A 15,265-nucleotide genomic window follows, 5' to 3' on the forward strand; every position below is an offset into this window, starting at 1 on the left:
ACATGTTTCTAAAAATAATCCTGCAGAGTGTTATCCTCCCCCCATAGTTACCACACAAATGAGAACTCGTTTAATTTCTCCTTAGATGGAAATATGTCATTTCAATGACTTTCACTCATTCATTTTGAGGGTTAACTACTTTTTTTTAGAAACACCGACTTATGTATTAAGTATGTGTACAGTATAGACTGTATATAAATATGGACAACGCGTCCCTCCTTACTTGCATTCACCAAACGGACACCATTATTCTTGGGTTATGGGTAGCGCCATCTTGTGTCTTTGGAGCCAAAATCTGATCAGTAACGTTTGAGGGTGGTGCCACAATATCGATGTCCCACCCATACGTCATTTAATTATCATAATTGGATTATTCCCTTTTTATTTTTTCCCCCCAAATTCCGACGGTCCCATGGGCCTGCTGTATGCAGTGGTTGGCATGGCAACTGGTAGTCGCCATTGAAACCTAACCAAACAATTGCCCCAAAATACATTAAAATTCTATTAAATACCTAAAAAGATGGACACGATCCTTGGGGGGGAAAAAAGTGTATTGCAGTTTGGCTCAAGCTCCGCCCACTAATATGGAGGGGGTGGAGCTTATACTACACTGCAGCCTCCAGCCACCAAGGAGAGCTCTACTTGCTTTTGGTTTCACTTTTGAGGAGCAGTTCTGCCTCCTTCTTTATGTTTTCTACGGTTCAGTGACAGAACTTCAGTTTTATCTGAAAAGTGTCAAATTTACAAACTTTTAAAATGTGTTCAGAGGAACCAGTTCATTTACAAAAAGGTGCCAAAGTTTCAACACAATCACTTATCAGAATGAGAGTGAATCTCTGCAAAAGACAAAAGCTCGTCAGTGGATCACAAGACATTCAGAAAATGATAAAGGACATTTATTCAAGCAGTAAATAGAAAAAGAAAACCAGAGCAGAATCACAAACATTCTCCATTAAATGACTTCTGCTCCTCAACCTCAACACCCAGTTTCGGTGTTATTGGAAAACGTCCCGGTCCATAATCACAGATGAACCACCTCCTAAAAGGTTTTTCAGGTAATAAAAACCTCATTTATGTTTTGTAAAGTCGCCACGAAGCTTCAACCACGTCGTCTTCCATGTTTCTGGAACTTGACCGACGTACTTTTCACTGGAGACGGCGTTCGGCTCCGTTTGTCTCGTCAGCAGGAAGGAACCTTCTGTTTGTGGATCCATCTCTTCTTCAACTTCTCTGCTTTGGCTTTTTCCTTAGAAGCTGGAATTTAAAGACCCAGGAGACACGTGATTAGAGAGGGTTAGAAATAAATAGACAAATAAATTAGTGTTGTTCTGCTGTACGTACCCCAGTCCTTCTTGACAAACTGCACTGCTGCACTTTTATTCCTCCCCTTCTTGTTCTGGAGGGAGAGCATCTCGTTACCTGAAAGCAGCAGCAGGAGGAGACGTGGAGGTTAAACCCTGAACGTAGCACAGAGACACGAATGTCTCTGCCGTCTCTGCAGGAGGACGCCTCGGTGGGAGACGAGGCGGTCGCCGTATCAAAGCTCAAATTGAGACATGTCATCGTCCTCGTAGACTAATGCCACTACTGCTCGACAAGCCACATTTAGAACTCCAGAGAGCGATTCATACCGTAATATTTATTAGGACTGATCATAAATAGTGTCAGGAGTCAATAAGAGCAGCTCCATGTCTTTAGCCCTATTCTCACGGGATTACTTTTACGTGAGGATACTATGTATTCGGATGGATTTAGTGCATGACCAGACTTTGCTTTTGTTGATATGAACCATTTCCCTCAATTTACGTTTAGGTGAACATTAATGTTACCAGATTATTTCTGAATAAATGTCAAAAGAAAAGAAAGGCTTAGTTTTTAGGGTCGAGAAGATTCAGTGCAAAAAGTTTGCATTATTCCCTTTAACTCTTTGGCTTTGAAGCCAGAGGAGCAAAGTCTAACCAAGAAAAACTCAATTACCCAATAATAGTTTATTTTGTTGCAAAGTATAAACCAATGAAACTACGATCTTTTATGTACAAATGTGATCTTGCTTCCAAGCATTTGGCCTGTACCTTATGTGTGTGTGTGTGTATATATATATGTGTGATGAAACTATTGATTCCGGGGAAATATTTGTCAGTATTTAAATTTGCTCCACACTTTGCTTCTTAACATCTGACACATCCTTCTTAAGATTTTGAAGAAACAGAAAATAGCAGAGATTCACACTAAAGTCTTGAAAAATGTAAAAACAGCCTAAAAACAGCCTCCTCCAGAACATAGATGCTGTTTCATTACAGGACGTCTGTGTGTTACAAGAAATAAGGTTCAGGTAATTGCAGATATTAAGGATTAAGATCACAGACGACCTCCGACATTATAATAAAATACTAGAGTTCTTCAGGAAGGTTTTTCCCAAAGCTCCACACTCAACTATGAAGCATTTAAAATGTGCATTTGAAACAGCTGGTTAATTAAAACTCCTTGGGTCGTATGTTGGATGGCACTTGTCTTTTGAACCAATCAGGGTTGTATCGGCGGTTGTTCCTATTATTTTGGCACGTTCAACAGGTTAAATTCCAGGAACCGAGCAGCCACGAAGGAGGATTTGATTCAGGGATTGTTAAATTAGGATGCATTTACCAGAGTACCTAATGAAGCAGATACCTGAGGAGCATCACTGCACATTTGAGCTGCGGTGTCAGAGTCGGCGTCTTACTTGTGGTCCTGAGGCTTCCTGCTCCGTACAGTCTGGACTGGAGGAAATCCTCGGCCGCCTGCTGCTGGAAAGACGACGTCCCCGCCGGCTCCTTCACGGTCGTCACGGTGTAGTTTCCCTTCAGACTGCGTAACACAACACAAGAGCTCAGGAACATGGCAAAAAGAGGGGGAGGGGACACATATTGATTTGCAGCTCCAATCAGCATGAGTCCCTGAAGTTAAATCATGCTCTGAATTAAATCTTGATGGGTTTTTCATTCATTGGTTCAGTGGTTACCCACATGATTACTTAACAGCTAAATAAAATAAAGACAGTTTTTGCAGTCCCAATTAGAAGCGAGTACACAGCATGTGTCCACATACTTTTGGTCACATACTGTATTCCCCTCATCTACGCGTCCAGCGGCTCCAGAATACAAAGAGTGAGTCAATCACACGTCTGTTACCAGAACATGATGCAGAGACTTATTAGGGGCAAAGAGACTTCATTTAAACTTCAAACTGTAGACACAAGTCTTGTGTATTTGTCTATTAATCCATGTCTTGATAGGTCATATAGTTTTTGATCAATCACTGTTCAATGACCATTTTTGTAGAAATCCTGAGTTTATAATGGGTGTGTATTGCGCGGAATGTTCGCGTTAGAGTGGATGATGTCATCGGTTAAAGTGGGGGAAGTTGTCTGAAACGTGTCTCTTTCCACGCTCCCACAGGCCACAGTTTACACTCTACACACACAATTATTTCCCACAGTTGTAGACAAACTTGTTCTGTCTCTCACGATGTGCTCGGCAAAGCAGTGAGACGTACACAATTTGAACCGTGAGCCTCTGAGTGTGGTCACGTCTCTCTCTGCTCTCCACTGAGTTTAATGTAAAGAAGCAGAAAGGACCCCTGTTTTAAACTCGCATGTATTTACTCTAGAAAGACCAAAAACATATCAAAGTCTTCAGGAAGGTCTTATGACGCCCACGGTCTGCGTGTTTTTCTGATAGGAGCTACCGTTTTGTCGGAGTAAGCCCAAATGTGAGACCAGCGCAGAGGGAGAAAATCAACCCTTTTCTGTCGTCACTGACAACCCCCTCCAGTTGCCGTGGCAACATCTGGCCCTCAGGCCGGAGCCACAGCTGAGACCAATTCATTAATCAGGGGCTCCTCTGATGCCTCTGCTATAATAATAGTAATCTAATACTGCTGACCCCTGTCTCCCATACATTTATGTCACAACACAAACACAAACAGGTGACTTGTGTGATTATCAGTGCTCAGTGGAAGACGATCATATGTCTGTCAGATTAGCTCTGGTTGTGGGTTTGATTCCCATGTTGACAGAGATGGTACCTCTGGCAGAAGTTCCCCCCCGTGGCCCCTTCAAAATATCCCAGACGGAATTTTCTAGTCAAGACTGAAATGGTAAGTCCGACTTTGCTTTCACTCACTTTCTGGAGTGCGCCAACTTCCCACTCTTCCTTTTCTTCTTCTTCTTCTTCCTCGTTTCATCTTCCTCCTCAGGCTCCTCCTCTTCATCTAGATGAGACACAGGTTGAGTTAGAAGTCATCGTCAGTTCGACTAAAACCTAAAAGATCTGACGGAAGCTCTTTTACCTTTGTTTTCAGACTGTTTCTGTGTCCTGGAAATAAAATAAATAAATAAATAAATAAATAAAAGAGTTGATGTGAGTGTTGACAGGAGGAGAACATGAATGACATGAGAAAGTTGCAGCGTTCAACTCACTTCGAAGGAGTCGAGTCGATTTCCTCCAACACGTCGGCCGGCAAGAGCTTCCGCTTCTGTGGGGAGATTGAAATGAATTCACCAGTGAAGAAAAAGAATGAAACTAAACAAAATTTCTCCAAGATGAAAACAAGCACGTTGAAATTAATTTATTAATTCTTCACAAAGATTGATAGCAAAGCAACCAACAGCCTCACATCATGAAGGTTGTGGGTTTGAATCCTGTCTGGGTGGAGTTTGGGTATTTATTTTATTTATTTATTTTTGGAGCACGCAGGTTAATTTGCAGAATATCCTGCAGGATATTTATCATTGTTTTGGAAAAATCATAGTTTGAGAAGAGTATGAAACAAAGTGAAAAATATTTGGTTATGTTGCCATTGAACATGTGTTTAATACACTTTGTGTGGAGATGTTGACGCACAAATACAGATCAACACTTTTTTTGCCCAGATATCTGAATTCACTGAGATGCTAAGTGAATATTACACGTGAACCGAGACTAATCAAATAAACTGGTTCATAAAATTTAGATTGCAGTTAATGTTGTTTCACTGATGCAAACGTGACCCGTGTTTACCTTCTGCTCCTGGAACAGCTCCTGTCTCTTCCTCCTCTTCTCTTTCAGCAGCTCCTTCTCCCTTCAAACAAACAAATAAACGTGTCATTGACTTCCACAAAGAAAATGACAACAATTTTCAATTTTCATAGTGCTCACGATCGGTACGCTCCATGTGGACAGTCCAAACCAGCATCTCAAAACAAAACTACACACTGTTTAAACCGTGTTGTGAGACACTTACACAAATTCAGTTAAAACAAATGCAGCCGATGAGAAGGCAGCCTCCAAACTAGTCAGAATATGTGCTACAACCTGACGTACTGTGTGTTAATTGTGATTATTAATAAAGAAACGCTTAAATACAGATTGTTTTTCATTATCCTTGGCTTGACAGCCTCTAGCGGTGTTCGCTACCTTCTGGCTGTGTCCAGCGTCTGCTTCATGCTCCGAAAGGCCTCCGCTTTCGAGTCCTCAAATGTGACCTCCTCTGGAGCCTCATCGTCACTGGAGTCAAGCACCAAGTTGAGCTTTTCTGTCGGTTTTTCGCTGCCCTTCGAAGACGAACCCGTTCCCCCACGTTGTTTCTTCGCCATGTTGGGTGAGCGGGGATACGTCATCAGGCCGCGCCGCACATACGGCTTTGCAGCCCGGTCTGCCCTCTTGTGGCGGAGAGGAGAACGACAAGCAAACAAATACACAGGTCATTTATGTATTTATTTATTTATTTTAATATCGGAAGCATTTCACACGGTTGTAATTGCTCTCGTGTTTCCTATTTTAGGTTTAATAGTGTTGCTTTTATTATTGATGCCCTCTTGTGGCGGAGAGGAGAAGCACAACCAAACAAATAAGCCGCTTATTTATTATTTGTTTGATTGTGTACTTGAATACATATAAATATATATACACACATACATCAATCCTTTAAACTTTTAAAACTTTTAAAGATATATCAATCTGTTGAACAAAAGTCTGGACCAAATGAGAGAAAATGGTTAGTAATCATTTTGATTGCTTGCTTCCCTTAGTTTGAAATGTGTTTCCATGTACTTGTTCTTTTTTATTTGGCTTTTTATTATTATTATATTTTTTCATTTTTCTTTGTTTTTTTATGTATATGTTTTTATCTTGTTTTTTTTTTATTATTATTTGTAACAAATTTCTTGATTTTCTTTGCTGTTCAGTACTGTGTTGCAGTAATTGTGCTATATATATATATTTTTTTTTTATTATTATTTTATTTAGTCGTAGTAGTAGTATATTTGTTTTTTGTTTTTTTGTTTGTTTGTTTTTTTAAATTTCCACTTTTATTTTGACAGGCACATCCGGGAAAGACTCTCCACCGCGTGCAACTTGACGGCAGCAGGTTCACCCCCGTCATCATCAACAACACAACAACAACCGGTGCAGTGAGTTAACGGGGCTCCGGTTTGTTCTCCAGGCGCAATGCACCGACTCTTGCTGCTGTTTCTGGCCGCCGCGGCGGCCTCTGTCTTCGGCCTCCCGAAGTCGGACGCCGGGCCCTGCGTCGCCCCGCTGCAGTGGGAGGGTAGGTGGGTGCTGTACGACCACAGCACCGGGAGGAACAACCGGGCTGCGGTTTCCTACGACGGCCTGAACAAGAGGATCCGAGTCCTGCAGCAGCACAAGAAACACACCCCGTGTCAGAGGCAAGATATTTAAACACCCTGTTATATTTTGGGGTGAATTTGACCACATTCAGTGCTTAAAGTCTCTAAATATATATTGCAAACATGAAGTATCTGACACATAAACTTGGGAAATGTTTTAATTGTAATCGTTTTTTTGAATGTTTAAATTGTTGGAGTCAAATCGACCCCAAGAATAAAAATGTTTGTAAATTGGAAGATAATAGGAGGGTTATTATAATTTATTTTTGTAATATATTTTTATAAATTAATATCATCAAGGGAAATTGCTTGGTCACAGTAGCTTAGTTGCACATAAAATAATAATAATAAAAACACTCTCGAGAACCACAAATAAAAAGAAAGATAAAACAAGATAAAAATAAAAATAAATAACAATATGTGTAAAATCTACTAAAATAAAGTATGAGTAAAAAAAATAGCAAATTAAAATAAAAATAGTATAAGCAAAAATACTATATAGATTTGGCATATAAACAAATGTACAAGAAATAGAGATAAAGACGGTCTTCCTCATAAGCTACTCTTCATAAAGGCTAATGGCTTCATTAATAACTAATGAACCATTTCCCGTTGTTGTTGTTTTGTATTTTATCATCTGTAACATTTACTTTTGGTCTGTGGGTTTACTCCACGTTAATCTCTTACAGTTTCATGCGCTGTGCACGGAGGCTCTTGCAGGACTGAAGTCTGGAGTTGTGAAATACTCTCTGGCTGGTAAACAAGGACTCGGCCTGTTAATCGACCCTGATTTGTTTAGTTTGCAGGGCGCCTTTAGCCCCATCTCGTTCTGCAGTTCGCAGAGAACAATAATCTGCTAAAGATATGTGGAGGCCTCGTCTTTAGCATCTGAAACCGGAGACAGGGTCGTGGGGAGGGAAGGACGACCTGGTGCAGATTAGCGACTTTAGCGGATGAAGTGTTTCTGATAGGAAGGAGTCAGAACACACACAGTGGATCACAGTTTGTGTAGTTTGGGGCTGTGCAATGCAGACCAGTCAGAGGGTCCAACCTGACCCCTGATGAAAGCTCCTATAATAGAGAAGCGAGCATCAGTTTCTACCAGGATACGTTATGGGAAGAAGACATAACCGATGGAGGCAGTGTGAAGCTTTGGTCAGTGTTCCACTGGTAGACCGCGGGTTCTTGACACATAGCTCCTACCTGAGCTTGTGGACCCTGAACACACCTTTGTGGATATAGTATCCCCCCACATCGGCCTCTTTCAGTAGGAAAATGCTCCCTGGTTCAGGAAAAGTCTGAGGAACAGCAATGACAAGTTCAAGTTCTTGACTTGGCCGTGATACCGTGTGCAGCCTTTCATGGAATCTCAGGGCTAACACCGAGACAAACGGCCATTCACATTCACACTCAGGGTCAATTTAGATTCACCAGTTAGCCTAACGAGCATGTCTTTGGAGGTGGGGGGACACTGGAGTCCCCAGAGACACAGGGAGAACCAACTCCACCCAGAAAGGACCGAGCTGGACTCAAACCTTCTCGCTGTGCTAACCACCGACGCTGCTGCTGCACCGACCCCACCTCACAACTTTCACTGTGCATTGTACCGTGTATAACTGTGCAAACCTATCTCATCTCACTACCTCTTATAAACAGTTCCCCCTAAAGAACCCTCTAACCTCGCTTCCCTGCTCCTTACTCTCCTCCTCCTCCAGGTTCTTCGAGTACATCTACTTGTATAAGAGCATGGTGATGTTCCAGATTGACCAGAAGACGAAAGACTGCTCAAAGATCGCTCTGACAGAGGCCTGGGATCCCTTTGACATCCCTGACAACTCCACCTTTGAGGACCAGTACTTCATCGGTGGCCCCGGGGACAGTGTGGAGGTTCAGGAGTGGTCAGACAGGAAGCCGGCGCGTCAGCGTAAGACTGGTTTTTAACATACGACCGAACCGATGGTAGCAACAGCACCAAAAAGACCAAAGAAAATCATAGAATATGACCCCCTTGGTCCGCTTCCATTCATTTAATTCTTGTCAGCCTTCAGGCAACCCCCAATTTGTTCCCAGGGTACAACTCACCTGGGAGTGCAGCCCATTGCTCCAACTGTACACTTTATTGTGTGAACAAATGGCAGGAACAAATTTCCCCACTGTGGGAGAATTAAGGTTACAGTGTCATGAACATGATTCAGCGTTATGAGCCATATGTTTGGATAGTACAGTGGTTAGTGATGCTGGTTAAATACTTCTGTTTTGAATTCAAATGCAGCTAATTAAGAGTAATAGGGAATAGTTCCCTCTCTGGTTGTTGTGCTTTATTATACTTTGATAATTAATTCTACTATCAGATTCAAACTGCATCATTTCATTTAGTATATTTGAGAAGTTGAAAAATGTTTCTTTAATTTGGGCCACAGCTTGTCATCAAGGGGTGATTAAAGGGTCCTGAAGTCAGACCAGTTGAAAAGAACCACGGATGTTTACTAAAAAAGAAAGTATGGCGTACCTGTAATTGATGTAACTGTGTGTATTGTTGTTGATGTTTCTTTTGCTAGTGTGTTAACGGCTGAATCGGCATTACACATTTGTTAGTCCGCCCACCAAATTTCACCACCAGGTGCTACTGCGTACGACGCAAGACGACACCGGAAATCGTTAGTCTGGACGTTCTTTGCAGTTTTCAGTAGATCGTTGATTTAAAAAAAGACATTCAAGGTGAAACGGCGAGATCGGAAAAAGAAAAAGAAACAGTGGCTCATAGCATGCCGTGGCATATGCTAATAATGCGGCGGACGAAGACTGCAGTGCTAAGTCGATCTGTCGATCTATCTAGCTGTCTATACCTGCATGCAGTGAGCCACTGTTCTGTTTTGGCGCGTTTATCCTGAAGCTACTGTTTCTCTTCGAGCTGCCCTGACGTCTCCTCGTCTCTCCATCAGATGAGACCTGGGTGGGCGTTTACACCATGAAGGACTGCTACCCGGTGCAGGAGACTTACGTCAGGAACAGCAGCGTCACCACCTCCACCCGATTCTTCAACCTCGAGCTGGGCATCAGCGACCCCGACGTCTTCACCCCGCCGAGCACCTGCCAGTCCGCCCGCCCAAAGAGGATGGCCGATTTCGGCTGCTGAGGCTCCCGCCCAGACCTCGTCTTAGGCTTTAGATATCATCAAATGTTTGAGCTCAAATGGCTTTAATGGAGTAAACGAGCAGGTTTAATAATTACTAAATATGCTTAGTGTAAAAGTACAGAAATGTTAATCTGTAACAGTAAAATATGAGATGTGACTGATATACTGACATGTATTTACTACAGTCAGCCTGTGTGATCTAGTGGTTCCCAGCACATGGTTCATCGAGGACACGAAACCGACAAATGTTCAGCTTCTTCTTAGTCTAAGCTTCTGCTTATTTTTCGGACTTTTCTGTAACGCTTAAATTTGTTCTGCCAAAAAGGTTCTTAAAGTTTAGAGTGTAAAATTACTCATCTGTGGTCGCCAGCGTGTTTCAAAATGAACGATTTTGAATGGGATTTATTAGCAGAAAGTACTACAACGGTTCAACCAGTGTGTGGAAATACTTCACTAAAGGTGAGGCTCATACTACCATGATATGTCAGTCCTTTGTCCATATGTGAAATAGAAGACTTTGGTGATATACTGTTTTGTTGTTGTTATTTTTTTGTTTGTTTGTATGTTTTTTTAAAACATTTTTACATTTACATTATATTACAGGGCTCTCGTGTCATTGAGTATGAGACACACGCGTTTCAATTTCACATTTCAGTTTTCAAGTACAGATGCCACGCATGACATCCCTCCTGCTGAAACATCATATAACTCGCTGCACACAGATTTGAAAAGAGATTAGTGATCTATGAATAAATGAGGCAAAGGTTGGCCGCTGTTCTCAATCGACGACCAATCTGAAAATATCAGCGGCCAATCAGAAAATAGTATTTGTTGTTGCAGGGTGAAATAGGAGCGCCCTAACCACGCCTTGCACAAATGCGAGAAAATGTGCACTTGTCAAAGAAGAGCATGAAGTGGCACTCTGGTAAAGATCTGCTAATCACTTCATTTATTATTATAACTTTACAATAGTTGCTTATTACAGTCAGGATTTTTTGCTTATGAATCATGGTAGGTTACCTTAAAACATAGATTTCAATACTTTTTGCTGTGGTTTTATTAGTGACGTCATTGACTAGGCAACGTCAACGCATGTTAGCTGACTTTAATCAGTCGTTCAACCCCAGTGCATACAGAATTTAGACTCAAATAAAATTAGCTTAAAAGGCTTAATGCAGTGCACTACCTGGAGGGAGTGAATATACTGTAGTTGCAAAAAATACCCCAAAAAACTGAGCACTGCTGGCAACTGGCAAAACATAGTTTTAGCTTAAATCTGATTAAATTAGATATAAAATATAGTAATACTCGAATGGTGTGTTTGTTTGTACATTTACATAAAGAAAATATGGAAACTGGAAACACAATTTCTAAGCACAGAGATTCAAAGAGGAATTCCTGCTCTCAGACACAGCTGCTCCACTCTGTCCATGTACTTCCTGGTTCCCTCCCCTTTAGATCTGTATAACATGTGGTGGAATGTAAGAGCTGACTGGCCCCATTTACTGGACAAACACATGACTTTTAGATCAGAGCTCAGAATAGTTTCACTTCTAAGAAAACGAAACTCACGGAGTCACTGGCGCTGACAGCAGAGATGGCTCAGAAAGGAGTTGAACTGGATCAAGAAACCTTTTCTTGTTCCATTTGTCTGGATCTACTGAAGGATCCAGTGACTATTCCCTGTGGACACAGCTACTGCATGAACTGTATTGAAAACCACTTTGATGAGGAGGACAAGAGGATAATCCACAGCTGTCCTGAGTGCAGACAACTCTTCACATCGAGGCCTGTCCTGGCGAAAAACACCATGTTAGCAGTTTTAGTGGAGCAGCTGAAGAAGACTGGACTCCAAGCTGCTCCTGCTGATCACTGCTATGCTGGACCTGAAGATGTGGCCTGTGATGTCTGCACTGGAAGAAAACTGAAAGCCTTCAAATCCTGTTTAATCTGTCTGGCATCTTACTGTGAGAAACACCTTCAGCCTCATTATGATGTAGCTCCTTTAAAGAAACACAAGCTGGTGGATCCCTCCAAGAAGCTCCAGGACAATATCTGCTCTCGTCATGATGAGGAGATGAAGATGTTCTGTCGTACTGATCAGCAGATTATCTGTTATCTCTGCTCTGTGGATGAACATAAAGGCCACGACACAGTCTCAGCTGCAGCAGAAAGGACTGAGAGGCAGAGAGAGGTGGAGGTGAGACGACAAAACATCCAGCAGATGATCCAGGACAAAGAGAAAGATGTGAAAGCTGCTTCAACAGGAGCTGAAGGCCATCCTCACTCTGCTGATAAAACAGTGAAGGACAGTCAGGAGATCTTCACTGAGATGATCCGTCTCCTCCAGGAAAGAAGCTCTGATGTGGAGCAGCAGGTCAGATCCCAGCAGGAAACTGAAGAGAGTCGAGTCAAAGAGGTTCAGAGAAGCTGGAGCAGGAGATCACTGAGCTGAAGAGGGAAGACGCTGAGCTGAAGCAGCTCTCAGACACAGAGGATCACAACCAGTTTCTACACAACTACCCCTCACTGTCACCACTCAGTCAATCTACACAGTCATCCAGCATCAATATCAGTCCTCTGAGGTACTTTGGGGACGTGAAAGCAGCTGTGACAGAGCTCAGAAAGAAACTAGAGGACATTCTGAGAGAGACAAGGACAAACATCTCACTGACAGTGACTGAAGTGGATGTTTTACTGTCACAACCAGAGCCAAAGACCAGAGATGAATTCTTAAAATATTCATGTGAAATCACACTGGATCCAAACACAGTAAGCAGATATCTGGTCCTGTCTGAGGGAAACAAAAGAGTAACATTCACGTTTCAACTACAGCCTTATCCTGATCATCCAGACAGATTCACTAATTGGTCTCAGGTCCTGAGTAGAGAGAGTCTGACTCAACGTTGTTACTGGGAGGTGGAGTGGAGAGGAAGAGTTGGTGTAGCAGTCACATACAAGAATATCAGCAGAACAGGGAATGAAAGTAGATTTGGACGTAATGACAAATCTTGGGCATTAGATTGTTCAAATAACAGTTCTACATTTGTGTACAACAACATCCAAACTCCTGTCTCAGGGTCTTGTTCCTTCAGAGTAGGAGTGTACCTGGATCACAGAGCAGGTATTCTGTCCTTCTACAGCGTCTCTAAAACCATGACTCTCCTCCACAGAGTCCAGACCACATTCACTCAGCCGCTCTATGCTGGAATCTGGATTAGTTTGCTGTCAAGTGCTGACTTGATTAAAGTGAAGCAGACAGAGATAACTTCAGGACCAGAGAGTTAAATCCTGTGTTTCTCTTCATCAACTTGTTTTCTCTCCATGTTTGTTGCTGAGAGTTCATTGTTGTGGTGTTTCTGCTCAGAGATCAGCTGTCAGTCAAACATTATGGCTGCTACCTTGACATGTTTAATAGTTGTTCTCTGGATGTTTCATCACTTTCCTTTAGGTGGAGCTCTTTCCTGTGTCTGTTTAGCTGTGGAGGATATCACTGCTCATGATGACTTTTATTTCCATGACAATCTAAACTTGTCTGAGCTCTAAATGTCTGATGAATATTTGTATTGATGTATTTGTGTTGTTGTTGTTGTTGTTTCTCTTCCACTAAAATATCCTCTATCACTGATATGTTGTTGATCCCTTTGTACAGAAAGAAATCTATGATTACATTTATATTCATATGTGTATGACTTGTCAGATCAAATCTACATATACATGAAGCTCTATGAAGTTTCATAAAAATGTAATTATTAGGTTTATTTGTTATATTTACTGAACCAAGATTCTGGATTTGTAACTGAAATCATTTAACATGTGAACAAAGTCATTGTTTAAATACTGAATAAAGCTGTTTCTCCACAAATATAAATGCCTTTCTTTTGATTTTATTCCAGCAGTTCTTTTTCTGGCTAATAGAAAAAAAAATGTCATTTGACCAAGTTTAGAAATGAAGCAGTTAGGGTTAGCTTTGTTTAGACAACAGATGTGTTCTTTGAAGTCATGGAGGAATTTTAGTCCAGGTATCTCTAAAAAGGTGTCAAGAGCTGAAACTTCGTTGGTCGCAGAGGCAACAACCCTGGTTTAGGAGAATCTGGAGAAGAACTTGTGGTGGTTGGCCAGAAGGGAAAGCAGTCTTTGACTCAGGCTTGTGGAGGTGGAGATCTGTTGACCCCAACTGAGGATGCTGTTGATTGGAGGAAATAGTATGTTTTGGAGCTCTGGAACCTGATCAGCATATCATTCTTCAGACCATCACGCCATTCAGCCCATGTCTGTCGCCCAGCTACCATAAGATTTTAAATTATCTTGTTAAGTCTTGTTAAGTCGAAATGTTCGTATTGCTTCAACAGGGACATTAGTCCCTGGAGCTCGGGATCCTGTATCCAGAGACAAGGCCCTTACAGGAGTTTTTTGGCATGACCTAATTGAGGAACCTGTGGTCCTTTGGTCGTGCATATCATTTCTCAGTCGTCCTCTATGGATTTGTCCTTTTGTTCTTTTCCTGTGGCCTTGCAGATCATCACTTCCACATCTGTCTGAGCCTTTTGAAAGCAATCTCAACACAAGAGTGAAAGGCACCAGTCCCACAAGACCTCTGTGACTTTCCTAGAATGTATATTTGAGAGTAGTTACTTAATGGCAGAGACCTGTTACCAGAAAGTAACTGCAGCGAAATATAACACCACTGTTCCTAGCTCAATAGTGTTCATTGTGTCTTTTTGTTTAGTAATATGTCACCGCTTTTTCTTTTTTTAAATCTCACTTTGGATCATATCACAAATTTCCTGCGGGAATATTAAGAAAAAGGTAGAAAAAACAAGCTGTTATACACAAATGTTTTTTGTTTTGTTTTTTTCCAGAGTGGACTGCAACTTTCTGTCTTTCCAGCTGATGTGAAACTTATCTCCAACGAGCCATCTGGATGCCTTTGTACTTCTAGTGACTCACCACTATGCTAAACATGCTAAAACATCTATGCGAGGTCTGATAACCATCTCCCGACGAATGTCCGACGAACTGTGTCTAATGGACTTCTGGTATAGCCACTGATTTTTTTTAATGATTTTTTGACAGAGGGCAGAACAAGGCTACGCCAAACTCGCCTGCTGACTGAATGAAAGAAAGAGGAAATCAAATGACGTGTGTGGCTGAAAGAGGGTGGAGACAGAGGGAAACTCAAGGTTCATTGAGTAAAACCTAGTCCTGACCAGGTTAGGTTTGTAGAGTCTGTTACTAGACTGACCGAGAGCTTAAGTTACCTCTCTCTGTGAATCGGGCAAGAGTTACCCCGCTTTCTCTGGTTTGAGTTACCTCCCCTTGTGAAACAGAGAACTCAGTGTGCCTCATTTCATCGTTAATAAACTTGGAGTGTTACCAAACCTGTTTTGTGAAACGGACCTCAGATCAGGTCTGTATTTATCAAACATGTCACAACAGGAAATCTCTTCTAACTGACCAGAATCTGTCAAAGTCACCGA

At 41.8% G+C, this 15,265-nt stretch overlaps 2 protein-coding genes and 1 pseudogene across 2 annotated transcripts; 2 read left to right on the forward strand and 1 right to left on the reverse strand.

Annotated features, from left to right (window-relative positions):
* Positions 1-874: 874 nt before the first annotated feature.
* Positions 875-5,638, reverse strand: nol7 (nucleolar protein 7). The gene is made up of 8 exons (XM_047590033.1): positions 5,433-5,638; positions 5,037-5,097; positions 4,457-4,512; positions 4,327-4,352; positions 4,161-4,248; positions 2,720-2,844; positions 1,342-1,419; positions 875-1,254 (listed from the first exon to the last, which is right to left on the reverse strand). Exons 1-8 carry the CDS (start codon positions 5,633-5,635, stop codon positions 1,181-1,183), a joined length of 711 nt encoding a protein of 236 aa, XP_047445989.1. The 5' UTR covers positions 5,636-5,638; the 3' UTR covers positions 875-1,180.
* A 716-nt stretch (positions 5,639-6,354) lies between these two features.
* Positions 6,355-10,316, forward strand: epdr1 (ependymin related 1). Its single transcript, XM_047590042.1, has 3 exons — positions 6,355-6,688; positions 8,365-8,573; positions 9,592-10,316. Exons 1-3 carry the CDS (start codon positions 6,465-6,467, stop codon positions 9,783-9,785), a joined length of 627 nt encoding a protein of 208 aa, XP_047445998.1. The 5' UTR covers positions 6,355-6,464; the 3' UTR covers positions 9,786-10,316.
* Positions 10,317-11,272: 956 nt separating this feature from the next.
* Positions 11,273-13,650, forward strand: LOC125010934 (annotated as a pseudogene).
* The last annotated feature ends 1,615 nt before the right edge of the window (positions 13,651-15,265 follow it).

This window comes from Mugil cephalus, chromosome 7, assembly GCF_022458985.1.
Source record: "Mugil cephalus isolate CIBA_MC_2020 chromosome 7, CIBA_Mcephalus_1.1, whole genome shotgun sequence".
Lineage (NCBI taxonomy): Eukaryota > Metazoa > Chordata > Actinopteri > Mugiliformes > Mugilidae > Mugil > Mugil cephalus.